The following is a 19,560-nucleotide window of genomic DNA, read 5'->3' on the forward strand; positions in this document are numbered from 1 at the left end:
CCCTCCCCCTCAGCCTCTTGGGGAAGGTCCTTAAGTTTTGAAATTTCAGTGGGGGAGGGGTGGTGAGCTTTTTACAGGGGGAACTTTCTATGGGGAAGAAAGTTTCTGGGGCGTGAACTTTGTAGAGCAGATTTTACACTTGATGAACATGCCAGAACGCCTACAGAAACTTCATTCTATTTGCTATACTTTCTCTTTGCCGACTCAATTTTACGCTTGGAGATGTGTGAAAGATAATTGTCCAAGGTAAATTTCCGTGGAGCGGGAGGGGTGAACCTTTCCGTGGCTATGGAGCCGAATTTCTCAATATTATTTACAAAATTATAAAAAATCAAATTAAAAAAAAACTAGTTTTTTCAACTGAAAGTAAGGAGAAACATTGGAGCTTAAAACAAAAAGAAAATATTACATACATGAGGGGGTTACTCCCTCCTCAACATCTTGCTATTTACGCTAATGTCTGAATTTTGTCACAATTCTTTAGTAAAGACTACTGAAACACAAGAGTCGTTTAATTAGAACAATAAGAAGATTTTTTAAAGCACTAATAAACTTTAGTGTGAAGAGCCAGGTGATGAGGAGAGGGCAACCACCTTCATATACCGGAAAAGGCTGTAAGCTTTGAAATTTACCCATATTGTTTACACATAGTATTATTGAAATGTACAACGGATTGAGACATCACCAGTTATTATGAATCGTTTTAATCAGATGTCAGAATTCAACTAACAACATATTTACAGATACTTGCTTATATGCTTGTGCTAGCAATTCATTCTCTTCACTTGGCACTTACTCTTATGTGACGTCAACCCGTGAGAATGATCACATAAGCCATTAGAGGTTGAAATTGGTACATATAAATTCCTCCTTTTCCTTGGAGTTTGAAGAGCTTGAAAGATTGGGTTATGTTGAGCTTGGCATGTATGCCACTGGAGAGCTTTGTTCCCTCTGGGATTATTATTCTCTTGCCATCGTTATCCAGGAAAACCATTTCATTTGTTGTTACAGTTGGTAAAGACGTTTCTTTTTCGGCTTCATCGATAGGATGAAGCCGAACCTTAGCTTCGGGTCTTGAGTTGGGGGTGAGAAACCCGAAATGAAGTAGGGTCTTGGTAGTGTGATTCATGGTCAATAAGACTGATTGGATTTCTTCAGCTGTGCTGGATACTTTTTCGTTTGTGACTGACTCTTCAATTGGCTCGAGTTTTGGAAAGTCTTCAAAGTCTTCATCAGTATAAAAACTCTCGGCGATGCTGACAAGCTTTGCAAACATCTCTTCTAACTGAATGTCATCGTCTTCCAAAATGATGAGATTTGCATCGCCTGACATCTAAAGAAAGGAATGATATTAACAAATATATATATATATATATATATATATATATATATATATATATATATATATATATATATATATATAGATAGATAGATAGATATATATATATATATATATATATATATATATATATATATATATATATATATATATATATATATATATATATATATATATATATATATATACAGAGCGAACGCCTCCTGATAAGAGGCACGAGAGGGCGCCCGCGTTTGAGCTTAATTTCCCTGGTCTGGCACTGATGGTAAAACTTTATTCTTAAAGAGACAGAGCCCATGCTTAAAGGTGATGGTAACTGCCTCTCACAGAGTTTAGCCATACCATGGGGATTATGATCCGTTACTACCTTAAAATGTCGTCCATATAGGTGGTAGTAGAGGTGTGAGATGGCCCAAACCACTGCAAGACATTCTTTCGTGATCGTTGCATATCGAGTCTCTCTGTCAAGCAGCCTTCTCTACATATAACAAACTGGACGTTCTCCATCACTGAAGGACTGGGACAGCGTGGCTCCAATTGCTAGGTCAGAGGCGTCTGTTTGCAAGAAGGAAGTCTATGGAAAGGTCAGGGGGATACAAAACTGGGTATAATGTGAGTCTACATTTCAGTTCTTTGAATAAGACTTGGTGTTAAGGCCCCCATGGTAAAATGTCATGTCCTAGTTTCCTTGTTAGTGCACTGAGTTCCTTTGTGAGTCCGACGTACCCCTTGATGAACCAAGAATAATAATTAGTCATCGCAAGGAAGATTCTTAGTGCTTTCTTTGTTTTCCTGAGCTGAAATGCTTGGATTGCTTGTACTTTTTTCAGACTGATCGTACTTTTCACAAGGAAGTTTCCCAAATATTCTACTTTGGCATAACCAAACCTAGTCTTCCTGGTATTTATTTTTAGTTTCTCCTTGTTCAGACGTTTTAATACTTCGCTCTGGTGCATCAAGTGCTCTGCTAACGAGTTTATTGAAAACAATTATGTCATCGAAATAGGCTGGAGCATGGGGGTATTCTCTCAATACTTCATCAATACTTAATACCTACAACGAACAGAAATTATTACGCAGAGGAGGGGATTAGTCCTTCCTCAACGCCTCGCTCTTTACGCTAAGGTCTGAATTTTTTCACAATTCTTTAATAACGACTCCTGAAGCAAAAGAGGCGTTTAAATAGAACAATAAAAAGATTTTTTTTTAAAGTACTAAAAAACTATTTGATCAGATCACCAGTTCAAACGTGGTTTTCCCCTGATTTAAGTCAGAGAAAAGTGAAGAGCCATGACATTGGATTTTAACATAGAGTAATTAAAAATTTTATCAAACACTGATAAAAAAAATATTTTATCAAAAAATTATGTCTATTTTTGTATTATTTGAAAACGATCGGAAACTAAATAAAAAAAAACATTTTTTCAATTGAAATTTAGGAGCGACATTAAAACTTAAAACGAACAGAAATTATTCCGTATATGAAAGGGGCTGCCTCCTCCTCAACACCTCGCTCTTTACGCTACAGTTTGACTCTCTCACAACTCTACATTTAAAAGTAATAAAAAATAGCGTAAAGAACAGGGTGTTGAGGAGGGTACAGCCCATTTCAATTACAGAATAATTTCCATTCATATTAAGTTTTAATCTCACTCCTTACTTTGAAGTAAACAATACTTGTTTTTTTTAATGTAAATAAATACACAATTTTGTTTGTCTCAACACACGACTTAACTTAATTCAGCACCAAGCCAGTCTATGCTTGGACCTAGTTCAAGACTTATATTTCAATTTGCAATCATTTGAGCTATGTCCCAAGTTCCTAGAGCCTTCTCTTCAATACAATGAGACAATCTTGATTGAGAATGGACTGTATTTGAAAGCCATGTATCACTCATGTTTAATGGCTCCCTTGCTGGAAAGCCAGAGAAAGTAGCCACAACCTTCAGCACTACTTATGAGCAATACAGATGGAAGAAGTGCTCCTTTTGCCTTGTATCAGCACAAGATGAGTTCCAGAGGAAAACAGAAGAGGTATTTGTGGGATTAGAGGATATTAGAATACTTGTGGATGATATCTTTCTATATAGAAGACTTCAAAAAGACAATGTCCATAGGCAAAAGATAGTTCTTAGACCAGCAAGAGAAACAGGAATCTATTTCAAGAGTGGAAATTGTAAATTTGCTAAGAACAAAGTAAAGTATGTTTGACAAATCATTAGCAAAGATGGGATAAAGCCAGACCCAGAAATAATCAGAGCTATAGAAGATATGCCAAATCTCTAGTCTAGAGAAGAGGTAGAGATATTATTTGAAATACTCAATTTCTTATCAAAGACCATATCCTATCCTCCAAAAATAAAAAATTGAGAGATCTCATAAAGCTGATGAATGTAGGTGGGATGTCAACCATGAATCCTGCATAAGTGGGTAAGGCTGCATATCCAAACATTTATCCTTTTTTTTACCATGGATGTGAAGCATCAACCAAAGGTTGATGCTTCAAAGCATGGTCTTGGAACTGAGCAACCCTCAAATGAAAGTTGTAGGTTTTGCATCTAGGGCCCTTAGCAAGACAGAACAGAACTATTCAGTCAGAAAAAGAACTTTGTGTGATATACTTTCATCATTATATCTATGGGTGCATAACCATTGTAACAACAGATCATCACCCATTAGAGACCATCCTGTCAGACCTACTCTTAACCAGCACAATTCCAGCCCACAATGATCCAGATGCAACCATATTAACTAGAAGTACATTATAGCCAGAGATCAGATATCCTGGTGCCAGACACACTCTCTTGACTTCGCTTGCTAGATACGGCTGCCCGAATGCAGTAATGACATCAGAGTTTATGTGCATGTGATCATGAAATCGCTGACGGTGAGCAACTCCAAAGCAGAAGAGATGTCTCAAGAGACGGAATAAGATGTTCAACTTAAAACACTCATGCAACTCAAACACAAAGAAGGACCTATCACATAGTAGTTATGCCCAACAGAAGCTACCCCATTTTGGAACATCAAACAATTAACTAAAAGTTAGCAGCGCTTGATGGGCTGCCCTAAAAGGCCAAAGATCTCTTTGGTAGACCTCTTCCAAGAACCAATATGTTTCTCCAGCTTCAGTTAGCATACTTAAGAATCGCCAACCATTGTGGACTGGCCTGATATGAACGCAGAAATCCAGACCTTCATCCAAAAATGTGAGGCAAGTGTAAAATTTGTGGCAAACAATTAAAAGGAACGATTTGTTAATGACCAGCCACCCTTACTCCCATGGCAAAACATTAGCATTGACTTATTTGAGTGGAACAAAACTGCTGATTACTACCGTAGTCATTTTGAAATAGACAAAATACCCAGTAAGACATCCATTACAATCATTTACAAACTAAAAGCTTACCTTGCCTGTTCAGAATACCTTAGCTAATATCTAAAAACTTCCAGCCCCATTTATCCAAGATCCAATGATGTGGTAAAAAAAACAAAATCAGTACAAACTTCCCAACAAACACTAATGAAAGCAAAAGAAAGTGGAAGCAACCCACAAATTGAATTTCTAGAATATGGAATCACTACAGTTGACAGTCATGCCTCAACCACCCCAGTTCAACCATCAACATTCTATCAATAGATATACAAAACTATCACCCTTACAACTTTCCTACAACATAGGTTAAAGTAACAGGAAAGACAGGAATTATTTCATGACAAGTCCATAAGGCTGCTACCTGAGATATGACCAGATTTTTGTCCATAAGAAAACAAACAACCCCTTGACAAAAGCAAAAAACATGTCCCATCAGGGAAACCCTGGTCATGCTTTGTAGAGACGGAAGACAGTCCCAGACTACAATAAAACAAGATTCGCATCCCCTGATGCTCCTTCATCACAGCAATGCAGTCATAACCACTCTTATAATACAGAACAAAAGCAAGTACCCCCCCCCCGCCCTTCTTGAAGTCACGCCAGCAAAACCCTGCAAACACTGGAACTCTGCCAAGAAGTCTTTTGATAATATGAAAAGCAGAAGAGTCATCCCCCTTCCCCAGCAAGCATCATGCCTACATCCCAAAATATGGCTGTCATCTGCCCAGTTAGTGACCCAGCCCTTCACCACTACATCAAAAGGCAGGTGGCATACCCAAAACAGTAGAGCGATTTGGCCCATGGGTATAGCTCTGGCATTTTATGGGAGGAAAAGAGGCAGTCTACATCCAGGGAGTCAGAGGGTATGGGATATCTCTCAGGGAAAAGAAGTGTTGGAACATTTGTGAAAAATCCAAGCCTAAAGATGTTTTCAAGATGTCTGAAAACAAGTTTTGGGAATTTTTATTTGGGAGAGGGGGGCAAAACCGCAAGGGGGCGATTCCATATATTGGACCTCTTGTCTAAAGTTTTTGAGCTAACCCATTCAGAAAATTCCCAAAAGATGCCCTTTACGTAACGTACATTTGCTGCGAGTTTTAGATTTTAGATAAAGGAGACAACTGACAAAAGAGGTAAAGAAGTTTTAATATATTCAATGAAAATATTGACACATGTAGTCTTTGTTGAATATTTTCTAAGTTTTTATAACTCTTGAGCTGTAAAATTACCCAGATCAGACAAGTAGGCCCTTGCCGTTTAAATTACAATTTTTATCAGTAAATTTTGGGCCATTATACACAAAAAAAAATCGTCAAAGCAGCGTTAATCATACTTTTTTGGGGGTGACTCCAGATGCTTTTTGTAGTGTCCCGTTTTGCCCTGTACTGATGGAAGAGATTTTTCTATACCTCAAAGCATGAAGTGGCGTGTTCTATATAATTTCCGCGTTTTTTCTTCAGATGCTGACAACTATAATTTTCTTTTGCAGATACTTTGGACCTATACTTGAAAGGGAAGTGGTCCTGCTGACCCAGAATTAGTCTGGTGTGCTGTAATTCAATTTGTAATGGGAATTCGTCTTTCCAAGCAACTGCAGAAGTATAGTCTTTAAGGAGGAGTTGCTTTTTGTAGTGTCCCGTTTTGCCCTGTACTGATGGAAGAGATATACCTATACCTCAAAGCATGAAGTGGAGTGTTCTATATAATTTCCGCGTTTTTTTTCTTCAGATACTGACAACTATAATTTTCTTTTGCAGATACTTTGGACCTATATTTGAAAGGGAAGTGGTCCTGCTGATCCAGAATTAGTCTGGTGTGCTGTAATTCAATTTGTCATGGGAATTCGTCTTTCCAAGCAACTGCAGAAGTACTGTCTTTCAGGAGGAGTACCCTTGTGGATGCCCTGAAACAAAATATGACAAAAATGCAAGATCCCAAGCAGAGTGCTAGCAATAATGACAATTAGAGGGTTCAGGAGAGCACCAAGCTTGTTTTTACTCCCAAACAAGAGAAAAAAGTTGCTGAATACCTAAAAAAATACTCATTGCTGAACCATGGGCCGACTTCCTATGCAACAAGAAAGTTTGCCTATGAATGCACAATAGAACTGAAGATCAAATTCCCATCAAGCTGAGAACTGAATGAGAGAGCAGGAGTGAACTGGGTACAAGGGTTCTATCGAGCAAAACGCTAGTTTGTCCATCAGGAAAGCTGAAAATGCAAGCCAGACTTGTGCTGCTGGCTTTAATGCCATTGTAATTGATTCCTTCTTTCAAAATATTCATAAGTTGTGTTGCAAGTATCATTTTCCTCCTTGTCAAATTTAAAATAGTGACAAAACAGGAGTACCCATAGTTGTTCAGACCCTAAAGGTGATTGCTAAAAATAGAGTAAAACAGGTAGCACCAACCATGTTGGCATAAAGAGGGAAAATACCACAGTGCCATGCTTCATATCTGCAACTTGTCTGCCCATGTTTTGTTCTTCCATAAGTCAAAGCTCCAGAGGGGATGTATCAAGACGGACCACCAGGATGTATTAATTAATTTAATTATTGACGCCCACTCATATAAAATGAAAAAGTGGAGTAAAATATAAAAAAAAATATGATTTCTAATATAAGGCAACTTTAAAAATTGCACTCTTTCAAAATATGTACAGGTAAGAAACGTGCCAGTTTACAAAGGGACTTGCTGACTCTTCCACCTCAGGTATCATATCAAGAGGATCATGCATATTGTAACAGTTTAGCAATGAGGAATTTCATTCATGGAGCAGAATACATAGTAAACATTTGATGTACTCACAAAAAGATGAATGAAGCTTCAATTTTTATGTTGCTTCAAACCCCTCCCATAAAGGTGCAATATACAACAGGTGTGGCAGAGCAATAGCTGAATACAGTCTAGAGAGTGCTTTTCTGTTAAACGTATACTTAACGGAAGCTAATTTGGCATAGCTGAGTCTAATTGCCTTAGATATATTTTATACTAAAAGAGTTCTAGTAATTGTTATGCTACATCTGTAAGTGATACCAAGGTATTTCAGCTGTTTTTTTTCTGGAAATAATTTGCCACACAGACAAAAACATATGAAGTGGCAGGGCAAATTCGGGTTGAATTTTGTATGCATGGCCGTGAACCAAAACTTAAAAACTATGTTTTCTTAGCATTCACACTTTAGCCTAACAAATCATATCCACGAGTTAGCTGGTCTAGATCGCGCTGGAAAGTAGAACGGTTGCTACTTATCGTAAGTACATTGTCAGCATAACACAATAGATTAAGATCCTACAAATCAAAAATAAGGCCACAATTAATACCTTTAGTTACAGATGAAGTCAATATACTGAAAAGCACAGGGTTAAGTATTGAACCTTTTTATAGACCTCTTATAATTTTCACTGGTCATGACAGAGTTTCTCCATTTAACTTAATTCTAACGAAAGAATTATGATACACATATTTAAGACTTGCTACAACGTAAGCTTTAACTCCACACTCCAACAACTTTGTTAATACTTGCGCTTGAATTAATGAGTCCAAAGCCGATAATATGTCTACGCTACATATAAATAGGGGCAAGCCCGAACTTTCCGCTTTAACTACAACCCTTTTAAGAACCCTGTGAGCAAAATCCAACAGAAACCAAACTGACGGTAATCTAACAAGCACTTAAATACCACTTCTGAAAGTATGAGACCTTCAATCACTTTACTCAACATGGTAGAAACTATTATTGGGCAATAGCCAAAGCACTTGTTTACATTTTTACCTTTTTTCAGTATATTATTAACTATAACCAGTATGAAAAGACTGTGGCACTGTTGTAGAATCAATACACATCTTATATAACAAGTAAAGATGCTGATAGAGTAAGTCACACCTGTTTTGGAGATGTTTTGTAGATATACCATTGAAACCAGGGGCTTCCCGGTGCTTTAACTGATGGATAGTACACTTTATATCTTCAGGAGTAATTAGGAATGTTTTTTTTTGAAGGGGCTGTAATTTACATTTCAAACTAGTTTCACTGTCAATTTCCAGCTTTAAATTCTTAGAGCTAAAGACACCACTGTATATGTTTGAGGCAGGTCGACTTTCTGGAGGCAATTTTTTAAAACACTTCCAAATGTAGTTTGGATTACTCATCACTTCTTTAGATACTTGGTCAGCACTTTCCATCTTTGCTCTGTCAACCAGCATATGGTATTCTTTTTTGGTTCTTCAAAAAAGATTAAACAGGGTCCCACGTCTAGGCTTATTTGGGTTGAGCCATATGCGATACTACAACTTGGCTTTCCATTTAGCAATTTTGAGTTTGGGGCATGTATCCCATCCCAGTTTGCAAGCGCCTTTTCTAATTTTGCACGTTGGTACAGCAGCAGTCTCTGCAACTTCCAGTGCATGAATTATCCCTTGACAATAAATATCCAATGCTATTGGGTCTTCAATTCCATGTAGCAACAAATGATATAGTACTTTAATTTTGTTTAGAATACTTTCAGATGTAGCAGCATACCGCTCTCTGTTGTTGGTTGTTTTTTTTTGTTTTTTTTACCACTCCAACTTAATATAGAATTTTCTGCTTTTAGGGTTAGAGGCAACTGGCTGGAATGGAACTTTGAAACTTAGACCAATATGGTCACTCACTGGGTGTTCTGATTTCACTAGCGCTGATCTGGGTAGTCTTATGCTGGTTAAAATGTGGTTGATATTACTAGTCGAGCCTGAATTATTAATAAAAGTAAACTGCTGACTTTTCATATACATAGAGAGATCATCAGGTAAGCTGGCAAGAAGTTTATCAGTTAGTTTAGCCAATTGCAGTGGATGGATGACCTCAGACAACTTCCTTTGTTCCATGGAACACTTTCTAAAAGGGGTGAAACCCAGCAACAAAATCGTGTCTTACTCTTATCTGATAATCATGAAAGCCATCTAACCCCTTGACACCATGTTTTGGTGTAGACACCATTGAAACATGCCATCAGGGAGCTGTTTGACAATTAGATACAGTTGAACTCTGGTCCGAGAACTACATTAGATGAAATAACAAAGTTGTGCAAGCATTCCTTTAGGAAAGGCTGAATCCTAAAAACATCATTGCTGGTTTTTAGAAGACAGGATTTTGACCTTTAGATCTGAATATTTTCACAGAAGCGAATTTCCTGTCAGCTGAAGTGACAAACCACCTAGACACAGCTGAACAGAATGCCCCAGATCCTTCTATGATGGATGATTCTTACCCTGGTTCAGATTGTGCTCCATCTCCTGTCTTGATGGATCAACAGCAGTTAACACCAAACTTGCCTAAGGCCCTAAGTCCTGAAAGCGTCAAACCATATCCAAAGATAAATATGGAAGTGGGTCTAAACAGAAATCACAGGAAAGGTGAAGTAGGATTCTGATGGAAACGCCAGAAAAAGAGCATTAGAAGCAGAGTCTGAGCTAAGGCTTTCTAAGAAAAAGAAAATAAAAAGTCACAGGTTTCATTTATTGCTGACAAAACTAGACAACATTTCAGACATAGATATGCAGTTCAATGACAATTCAGATGATGAATCTTTACATGGTGGAAGTATCATTGAGCTTGAGACTGGCTGGGCTTGTGAGGTTTATTGTGGGAGAGAAGCAAAACTGCTGTTTGCTGTGTTGTTGAAATTGAAGGAATAAGCAGCAGAGTAGCATAAACATACTGCCTGTGCATGTCTGGTGGGAAGTTTATCTTCCCTATGTATTGAGATTGTGCAGAAACTGACTTTCAAGGTATCAAGAAGCTTCCAGCACCTTTTCAGTAGGAAGAAGTGGACAAACAGCCAAATCCCTTGCATTTGCCACAATTCCCAATAAAATAAACTAAATGTTACATTTAACTTGCATATTATCTGACTTAAAGAATAATATAACCCGAATACACCATTAAAAGCATGAAGTAATGAATGTCCAAAAATGCCCCATGTGTTTCCAAAGCCACACTATGTTTGGGGCAACTTTGGACACTTTAAGAGGTCACAATTTTTGGGGTCAAAAACCTCAAAACGTTTGATTTTGTCCCTATCTTCCCTAATAGACACTGAATAACCAATGGAAAAACAGTAAAACGGGGGGCCTCCCTGAGAAATGACTAGATGGAAATTAATGAAAAAAAACTACTGAGAAAAGTGAACAATTAAGCTATCTGTCTGTATAAAAGGGAAATTTGCATCTTTAGAAATATACCCCTTGTAGGGGTCAAAAACCTCAAAATGTTTGGTTTTGTCCCCCTCTCCCCTATTAGCCACTGAACAACCAATGGAAAAACAGTAACAGTGACATGTGCCTGCCCTAAGTCTTCAATGCCACATTTTTCTTCAAACAGTAGTTAAGAAAAGTTACAATTTAGCAACAATGCAATTCATTTAATTGTAAAATATTACACAATATATAATAAACAACAGACACAAATGAAAAAAAAAAAAAAACATAAAACTAAATATGGGTTCTCAGCTTTTACTAAAATTGTCAGCAGTAAGTTGCTGCAGACAACAGCAGTGTAGTGTAAACAATCTTTTGGGTGGGTGATAGTGATGACTGGGCTGGACATGTGGAAATCAGAGAGAACCAACTGTGGGCTCATTTATAAACTGTTTTCAATATTTAATCACTATTTATAAATTTGACTTAATAAGACAATAATAAAGTGCTATATGGCATCCAAAATTGCACTTTGGGTTGGCTTTTCTATTTTTTTTTTTTTTTTAAGTGAAAAAACAAAAAAGGGCCTAGTTTAATGAAAAAACTCTGCAGGCAAATTTCCACTGGAAAATTCCCCCATCTCTATGGAAAATCTCCTCCATGGTAAATTTCCTCATGGAAATTGTCCCTACATTTAAATAAAGATTACATTTTTAATTTAATTGTATTCAAAAAATAAAATTAGAATTATTAACTTACTCATTAGCCATTGTTTGATAAAGAATACCCAGAAAAGCGGCATAATTCTTGGCAGTATTGCAGCACAAACATTGGATCAATTAAAGCATGATACAAATCAGAGGGTAAAAATTAACACCTAGAGTTTGAAAATTACTTTCCCTTTTGTATCTTTGTTTAAAAAAGGTAAATCTAGAAAAATCACTCAAAAGTCTTTTGTGTTTGAATCATGGTATACATTTCTGGTTGGAAGGGAAGGGTATACTGAATATAGTTTTCTTTCTGAAATTCCCTTCACCAACCAAAGCTTGGTCCCCTAGCACTGCAAGTTAAAATTGATAACAATACCAAAAGAGTATAGGTGGATACTACTTATATGTGCATTAAAATTTTCTAAATGTGAGAAAATGATATTGTTCAAATTTGCTTTATCATGCAATTTGGGTGACATTTTTGGAATGGAAAGGCTGTATTGGACACATAGACATCATAGAAAGGTGATTATACATTCATCTGTAAACTAATTTTTATATTTAATTGCTCTTTATAAATTTGACTTTATAAGGCAATCATAAAGTGACACCTGGCACCAAAAAAGTGTGCTTTGGGTTGTCTTTTCATTTTTTTAAACAAAAATAAAAAATATGTTGTCCAAAGAAAAAATTTGGTGGACAAATTTCCTCCCACCCCTGCAGAAATTCTCCTCAATGGAAAATCTCCCTGGAAATTTTCCTTACATTTGATATAGTGACAGTATTTTTAATTTAAAGTATTCAAAAACAATGTCTGAATTATTAACTTACTCATTGAACATTGTTTGATTAAGAATATAGCTGTTTTTGACTAAATCAGGGTATGGGTGGTATACGCTTCCGGAAGGGGGCCTGAATATGTTTTTTTTTTTTATTTCAAAGCAAAGCTTGTTCTCCTAGTGCTGCACATTAAAACTGACAACAATATATAAAGGGTATGGGTTAGTAAAGGGTATGGGTTAGACATTTTGTGCAGCAAGCTCATACAGAGATAAACATCCCAAAAGTAGCACTAGCATTGCATGAAATTTGAGTAATTTCAGTAATAAATCCTTAGTAAAATTATATCAATTTTTTTTGAGCTGGTTAAAAAACATATATAGAAAACAAAAATAACAAGAATTCAGGATGGTATTATAAATAGAGGCAATTTTAAATTTATGGCTTAGTATATGAATCCAAAACATAAAGCATAGGATGTCCTCATTAGGTAATTCGATTAAAAATAAAAGAATTTGGAGCAATATTAGAATTTCAATTAGATATTGGAAGCAAAAATCAAAACAATTAAAATATTCCTGGAGAATGACCTCTCTCCCCTGCTCCCTACTAACTTTCACAATTAGACTATAACTAATTTAACCAATCTAGTTAAAGTAAATATATTATTATATATTTATATTAATAAAATGTTATATATATATATATATATATATATATATATATATATATATATATATATATATATATATATATATACATATATATATATTAATAAAAAGGATGAAGTCTTATTTTTTTTCAATAATTTCTTTTTCATTCAGAAAATTATATTCAGTGTATAATTATATCCCCCTCCTCCCCAAACAACGCCTAAGATTAGACCACCCATAAGGCTGGATATATAGGTAGACACTAAAATAAAAATACAGGAAAGAAGATGCAAAATTACAAGCCAAAATGGTTGCCAGTGCTTATTTTGTAGTTATAAGTATAAAAAGTAAGTATAGAACAAAAAAATAGCAAACTTGTAATTATGTAATTACTGTATTATGATTTGGTATTTGCTTCCTTGTACTCATATTATACTTTTGTTCTAGGTACCTGGGTTTTAACTAAATTATAAATCAGGAATTTCACAACTAAACTAGCAGCTCACTGCAGAAACAAGCTGCCTGAGACCAACATTGTCACAGTTTATAATAAATTAGACTAATAAATTTTTAATGTGGCACTATAAGCAGTAGGAAGGACTAGAGTGCATTCGTAAAGGTAGGATAATGATTAGTTTATATTTGGAAAGAGCAAAAAAGGTCATTCAAGCAAGGTTTTAATTTTCAACCAAGCAAAACTCAAAAATAAAAATAAAAACTGGAAATTTACCATAGAAACATCTACCCTGAACATGATAAGGTTGTTGTAATTTATTTCAATAATTTTTGATGTTCCCAGCCAACACCATATTTTAAATATTGTATAAAAGAATTTAAAGGTGCATCAAATGAGGCATTCATTTTCTACCAAGGCAATACAGGTACCAAAGTAATATTTCATTTTCAAATGGCAATTTTCCAGAAAAAAATCTACCCTAATCTAATAAGCTCATAGTAATTTATTCCTGTAGTTTTTATGATCAATAGCCAATTTAAATTATTGGATTGTATTCAAAAAACACTGACAGAAACCTTAGGCAATTAATTAGGCATATTTACTTATTGTGCTTTAGAACTCAATTAGCATGCAGAAAGATAATCTTAGAATGTTTATCTATTAGTATATGCTAACAATACTTTTGGATAGTTTTAATGGTTCTATAGGTTGGTAAGATTCTTCTTTGTAAGGGTAAAGGTCAAGAATAGCAGCTCTTCAGAAGCAGACATGCTAGAACAAAAAGAGACAAACTTTTAGATTGCTAATTTTATGTTCATTTTTATGGTTTTGTTTGCATTTTTGACAATTCATTCCTCATCCCCTTCAAATGGTCTTGTATAGGCATAGGCTATAAAAAAAATAATAATAGAAAAAAACAATAGAGTTCTTAGCTTGTAACATGCAGCAAGTAGGCCTATTAATGAATCATATTTCCTAATTTAGTTAATATCTTGACTAATGAAGTATTCAGATAGGCTAGCTAAGAAACAAACTTTCTTTTGTACTCATAATTTTATCCTGAATCCAAATAAGGCATTTATTTCCATCACATATTCAATTATAACCTAACCTATCCTTTCTAACTTTACCCAAATATTCAGCCTATATTATATACTTCCAAAGTAAATATTTTTATTTACAAATAAAAATATAAACAGGTAAATGTTTAGTTTTGTTCCAAGTGTATATTACTGCATATAGCAAGATTCTGATGATCACATATTGCTTCTTTGTCATTATTACAGAAATGTATCCATTTTTTAGCTTTCTAAACTCCCCCTCCAATGAGACTAAAATGCTGTAAAATGGGCTTGCTTACAGGTAGCATTACCTATACAGCAAAGTGTATTGGCCTATGAGCCCTGCAGGCAGCAGGGCAAGGTCTATATTTTATATTTATTCAACAAAGAGAAACAAAACTAAAAAAAAACCTCAAACAAGGTTTATTAAATAAATATGGAATACAGACCTCATCCTGCTGCCTGCAGGGCTCATGGACTAACATGCTTGCACTATAGATAATGTTACCTGTAAGAAAGCCCACTTTACACAATTTTAGTTTGCCCCAAGGAGGAGGAGGGTCAATCTGAAATGGATGCGCTTCAAAAATTAGCATTTCTAAGTGCACTAAACTGGAAACTATGCTCCTTTGCAGCATAGTTTCCAGTTCAGAGCACTTGGAACAAAACTAAACATTTACCAAAATGAATGACATATTTGGACTAAGGATGAAATCCTGATTCTAGAGGTAAGTTTGCTTCTTAGCTATCCAATTACTCTGTTAATGAAGATATTTGTCATTGTGAGATCAAAAATTTGTTGGGAAATCTGAAAACTGAATTATATGAGGACTTCTAGAATATGTCAAAACCACAATTCATAGACCAGTAGGCTGATATAAAAATAGCACAATTTTGTGTTTTTCTGCTCACAAACAAAAAAAAATTGCACTTGAAGCAAGTTTTTGTTTGAAACAAATGACACTCATCAAAGAGAAGAATTAGCAACATAACCCTATGAAATGGAAACCCAAGTGCTTCAATTTCATGATTATTTGGTAGGCTTCATCAAGTGCCAGTATTTTATAAACTGCACAGCTTCAGTGACACAAATCAATTTCCAGAAAACTAAATTGTTTTACTTAATCTTAGGACACTGAAACTTTCTTCACTTGATCTTCTTCAAGTGATGTACAAAGACATAATGAAAAGATTTTTTTCCCATTTATGTGCTTGTAAATGAGTTTTCACCAATTTTTATGTTAGTTTTTTATAGGCTACAGTAAAATTCTAGTTTTTAACTTGCTGCTATCTTGGAAAGTTGTTGGGTTAGGGAATAGAAACTTTCAGGGATGGGTCTAAAGGCTAAAGTATGTCATTTGAAGGTATTTTTATGTACTTACCTCTACTCTCTCCCCCTCTAAAGGGTTGTGAACATTGATGATCCTTAAAAAATATGTGTGTTATAAAAGTGAAACCTTGCAAATTAGATTTTCTGCTTCAGTGAAGTACAACAAAATTGGTTTCAGCTTCACAACTTTGCTCAATCCCAATTTATAAGGTTTTAAAGATATAGTTAGGTTAAGATAAAATTAGGTTAGGTTAAAGATATACAAATACATTTCCTAAATTTTGAAAAAAAAACAACATTGATATGGCTCAGAATTCCACTGAAATAACAAGAATTGCATTTTCAGAACTAAAGGCAGAGAAAAAGCAACTGGTAACTGAAAATTAAGGTAGAATGTTGTTTTGTCAAAATTTCAATAGGTATAGACATGTCATGTAGGCAAATTTCAGGGCCTTCTAGAGGGAGGAGTGAAGGTGGGTAATTCAAAATACCTTCCCGGGATATTCTTTAGCCTTTAGACCCCCCCCCCCTGAAAGTTTCTATTCCCTAACCCAACAACTTTCCAAGATAGCAACAACTCAATAAAGTACAATTTATTTCTACTTTACCAAATTAGCAATCTAAAATGTGTCACTTTTTGTTCTAGCATGTCTTCTTCTGAAGAGCTACTATTCTTAACCTCTACCGCACTTGGATGCATTCAGCTACAATAAGCTCTTTTGAACGCAGGGCCAATGTAACAAGTAAATCATTAGTTCACCCTCTTTAAGGCAAGAAAGTTCAGCTAGGGCATTCCCCTCCATCACTTTTTCCTTTTACTTCTTCTTCTAACGATTAGAGACGAGAGTTGTCTCGATTGTCATTTGCTTGAGAACTACAAACATCAAAATTTTCGCTGCTGTAGTAAAAAAAAAAAAAAAATGTAGTAAAAAAGAAAGCGGCTTTCGGCTTGACACGCGTAAAGCCCGTTGAACCCTTCGAAAGAAAATTACGAAAAAGATATAATTGCTAACCAGAGAGACAAGTTAGCGTTGAATATAATCATAAGAAACATCTACAATGAGGAAAAAAAATCTGTTCATAGCGGGACTCTGTGGTCCCACTGGGCAAAAGCAGCTTGATCAAATGCTAGTCGAATGGACTGAGCAAGTCACTTTTTTTAGAAGAAAAATAATTTATTCCCAATGGAAAATTTCAATCAAAATTCTTATTAGAGTTTTGTCATTAATGACGCTCATGAATCTTAGCAAAATAATTTTTCCGTTTATGAATGCATAACGTCACACCACATTTGAAGCAAATCGAAAACCGTCTTGACTCAAATTGACTTGGAAGACACATTTCATATATCGAGCGATGAGAAACAAAGCAAAGCCAGTGCTCACCAAGATCACTAAGACGGACATCGTCCGGAACCAAGGCACCACAACTTCCTATTCTTTTTAGTTAGATGCAATAGCCTTCTGGAAAGCTCTTCCGTTTTTCATTTTCGACTGTGGTATAGACACGAGGCCCCAAACAACCCTTTGCCGAAACTCAAGCAGTGTCAATTTTTTTGTAATGCAGAAGAGTTTGCAAAATATGGGTTTTGGAGAGCGTCAAACCAACAAAACCTCAAAACTGTTGGACCACCATTTTAATGACTTTGTATCTCTTTAACAAGCTGCTCTTTTCTGGTCAGAAAAGTCTACATCCCCACATTTTCACTACAGTCTTTTGCTACTTGAGAGGTTTTGATAACAGAAGTAGACCCATCATAATACTTTCTCATTTCAGAGGCTACCTCTGTACCATGGGCGTTGGAGGCAAAAAGAATAGCCTTGGAAACCATTTATTTATAGACCCCAATAAATCCACAATGCTCTTTTCGAAGCTCCCTCTATCTAAAGATCTGTCAGCTGCAAGGATAGGCACCCCTGTCCTATTTGAGTGAATAGTGCAAAGCGCCAAGATAACATCTTTCGTTAACTGTTCAAGAAGGGAGAAAGACAAAAAGAAAAATATCCAAAACGACAATATACTTTTACCACTGAGACCTTCAGGCATTTGACGAACAGCTCTACCGTCAAGTCCAAATCCCAAATAGTCTTTGTAAGCTTAAAATTTTCCTCGATAAAAAAATTAAAATTGTAGACATAACCTCTCGCGCAGGCCAGTCACCAAAGCTTGTAACCTCTTTTATTCGGCTTCTGTGGGCTATATTGCTGGTGGGTTTTTGCAAAACTTTCTTCAAAGTCCTTTGCGATTCAAAGACTTTTGCTTTCCTTGTCGGTGGCTTTAAATTTTCTTCGGCTGATAGGCTGCACAAAATGCAGTTAGTGCCGATGAAGTTGAAGGCGAAAATCAGGTCAGGATGTATAACGGCTGGGTTTGGAGAAATGGCTGGCGAGTTTTCCCCATTTTTAGGTATTTTTGAATATATGAGAACATTAAATGATGCCATGTCAGTCTTGTGCAGCTCCAAAGCATTGTTCTATGTGTACGGGTTTCCCTGTAGGTATAGCTCTATCTCTTCAGACTGCTGAAACCAGTCATCATCCCCATTTAAATAGCTAAGATTGCTTCCCAGCTCTTCCGTTGCGTTCAGTATAATACTTTAGTTGGTATACATTCGCTTTCATATGGTCTGGAAAAAAAGCCAATTATAGAATAATCGTATGGGAGAGAGAGAGAGAGACAGAGAGAGAGAGAGAGAGAGAGAGAGAGAGAGAGAGAGAGAGAGAGAGAGAGAGAGAGAGAGAGAGAGAGAGAGAGAGAGAGGAGAGAGAGAGAGAGAGAGAGAGAGAGAGAGAGAGAGAGGGAGGGAGACAGAGCGAGAGAGAGAGAGACAGAGAGAGAGAGAGAGAGAGAGACAGAGAGAGAGAGAGAGAGTTAGCGTTTGTGAAAAGCAAGGTCGGTTCAACCAAAATGCTATTGACCCTTGGAAATAACAATAAACCAGAACAGTTTACTAAATAAACCAGGTTCCCAAAAAATAGAATCCATCACTAAAGGCATCCAAATGGCTTTATCAGATTTTTTTTTATACCTGAATATTTCATTCAACATCATCAATGACTTTTGCAGTTATTTCTCTGATCTTATTACGCTGTAACTTTACATCACAGATAAAAAAAAAACTTCTTACCTTTTTTGAAAAAAACAAAACAAACAGCCTAATTTAAATGTCAGCTAAATAGCTCCAATTGAACGCGACCTTGACTTACTACCCAGCAATCAAATGGCTAAAAAAGGCGGAACACGAAGCAATAGATTTTAATACTTTAGTGATCAATTGTGAAGTGCCAAAAAGGTTTTTACATAATGGGACTGTGAGGTTCCGTCGGTCGTGAAAAGTTAAGCGTACTTTTCACGACCGACGGCAAAGCTTCTTGGGCCTAGTAACTGATTTACTTTTGTAATAGTTTTTCTTTTAGTATTAATAAATTGATTTACTTAGATTTGTTTTTATGTCAGATTTTAATATTTTTAATGAAAAAGAATAAGCAACGGATCTTGAGCTAATTTGACTAATGAGTGGGAAAATATATGTCAACAGCCCATAATTAACATTATCGCAGTCTAGACCTGTCATTGTTTCTGAAAAATTTCAGAATAAGTTAATCAGCTATCCTTATCAAATCTGTTTTTTAGTAAAAACCTCATAAACAATTTTATTGCGTCATCTAGACACCAAGA

At 35.8% G+C, this 19,560-nt stretch overlaps 2 protein-coding genes across 2 annotated transcripts in view; both read right to left on the minus strand.

The window, feature by feature from the left end:
- The window catches only part of LOC136025431 (uncharacterized), a 39,799-nt gene extending 38,828 nt beyond the window's left edge, over positions 1-971 (minus strand). The window contains exon 1 of the mRNA XM_065701463.1: positions 797-971. The gene's annotated coding sequence lies outside the window, so the exon portion shown is untranslated. The remainder of the gene's footprint in view (positions 1-796) is intronic.
- Positions 809-16,708, minus strand: LOC136025432 (uncharacterized). Its single transcript, XM_065701464.1, has 2 exons — positions 16,643-16,708; positions 809-1,333 (listed from the first exon to the last, which is right to left on the minus strand). Exon 2 carries the CDS (start codon positions 1,331-1,333, stop codon positions 809-811), a length of 525 nt encoding a protein of 174 aa, XP_065557536.1. The 5' UTR covers positions 16,643-16,708.
- Between the last annotated feature and the right edge of the window lie 2,852 nt (positions 16,709-19,560).

This window comes from Artemia franciscana, chromosome 3 (genome assembly GCF_032884065.1).
Source record: "Artemia franciscana chromosome 3, ASM3288406v1, whole genome shotgun sequence".
NCBI classification, from domain to species: Eukaryota; Metazoa; Arthropoda; class Branchiopoda; order Anostraca; family Artemiidae; genus Artemia; species Artemia franciscana.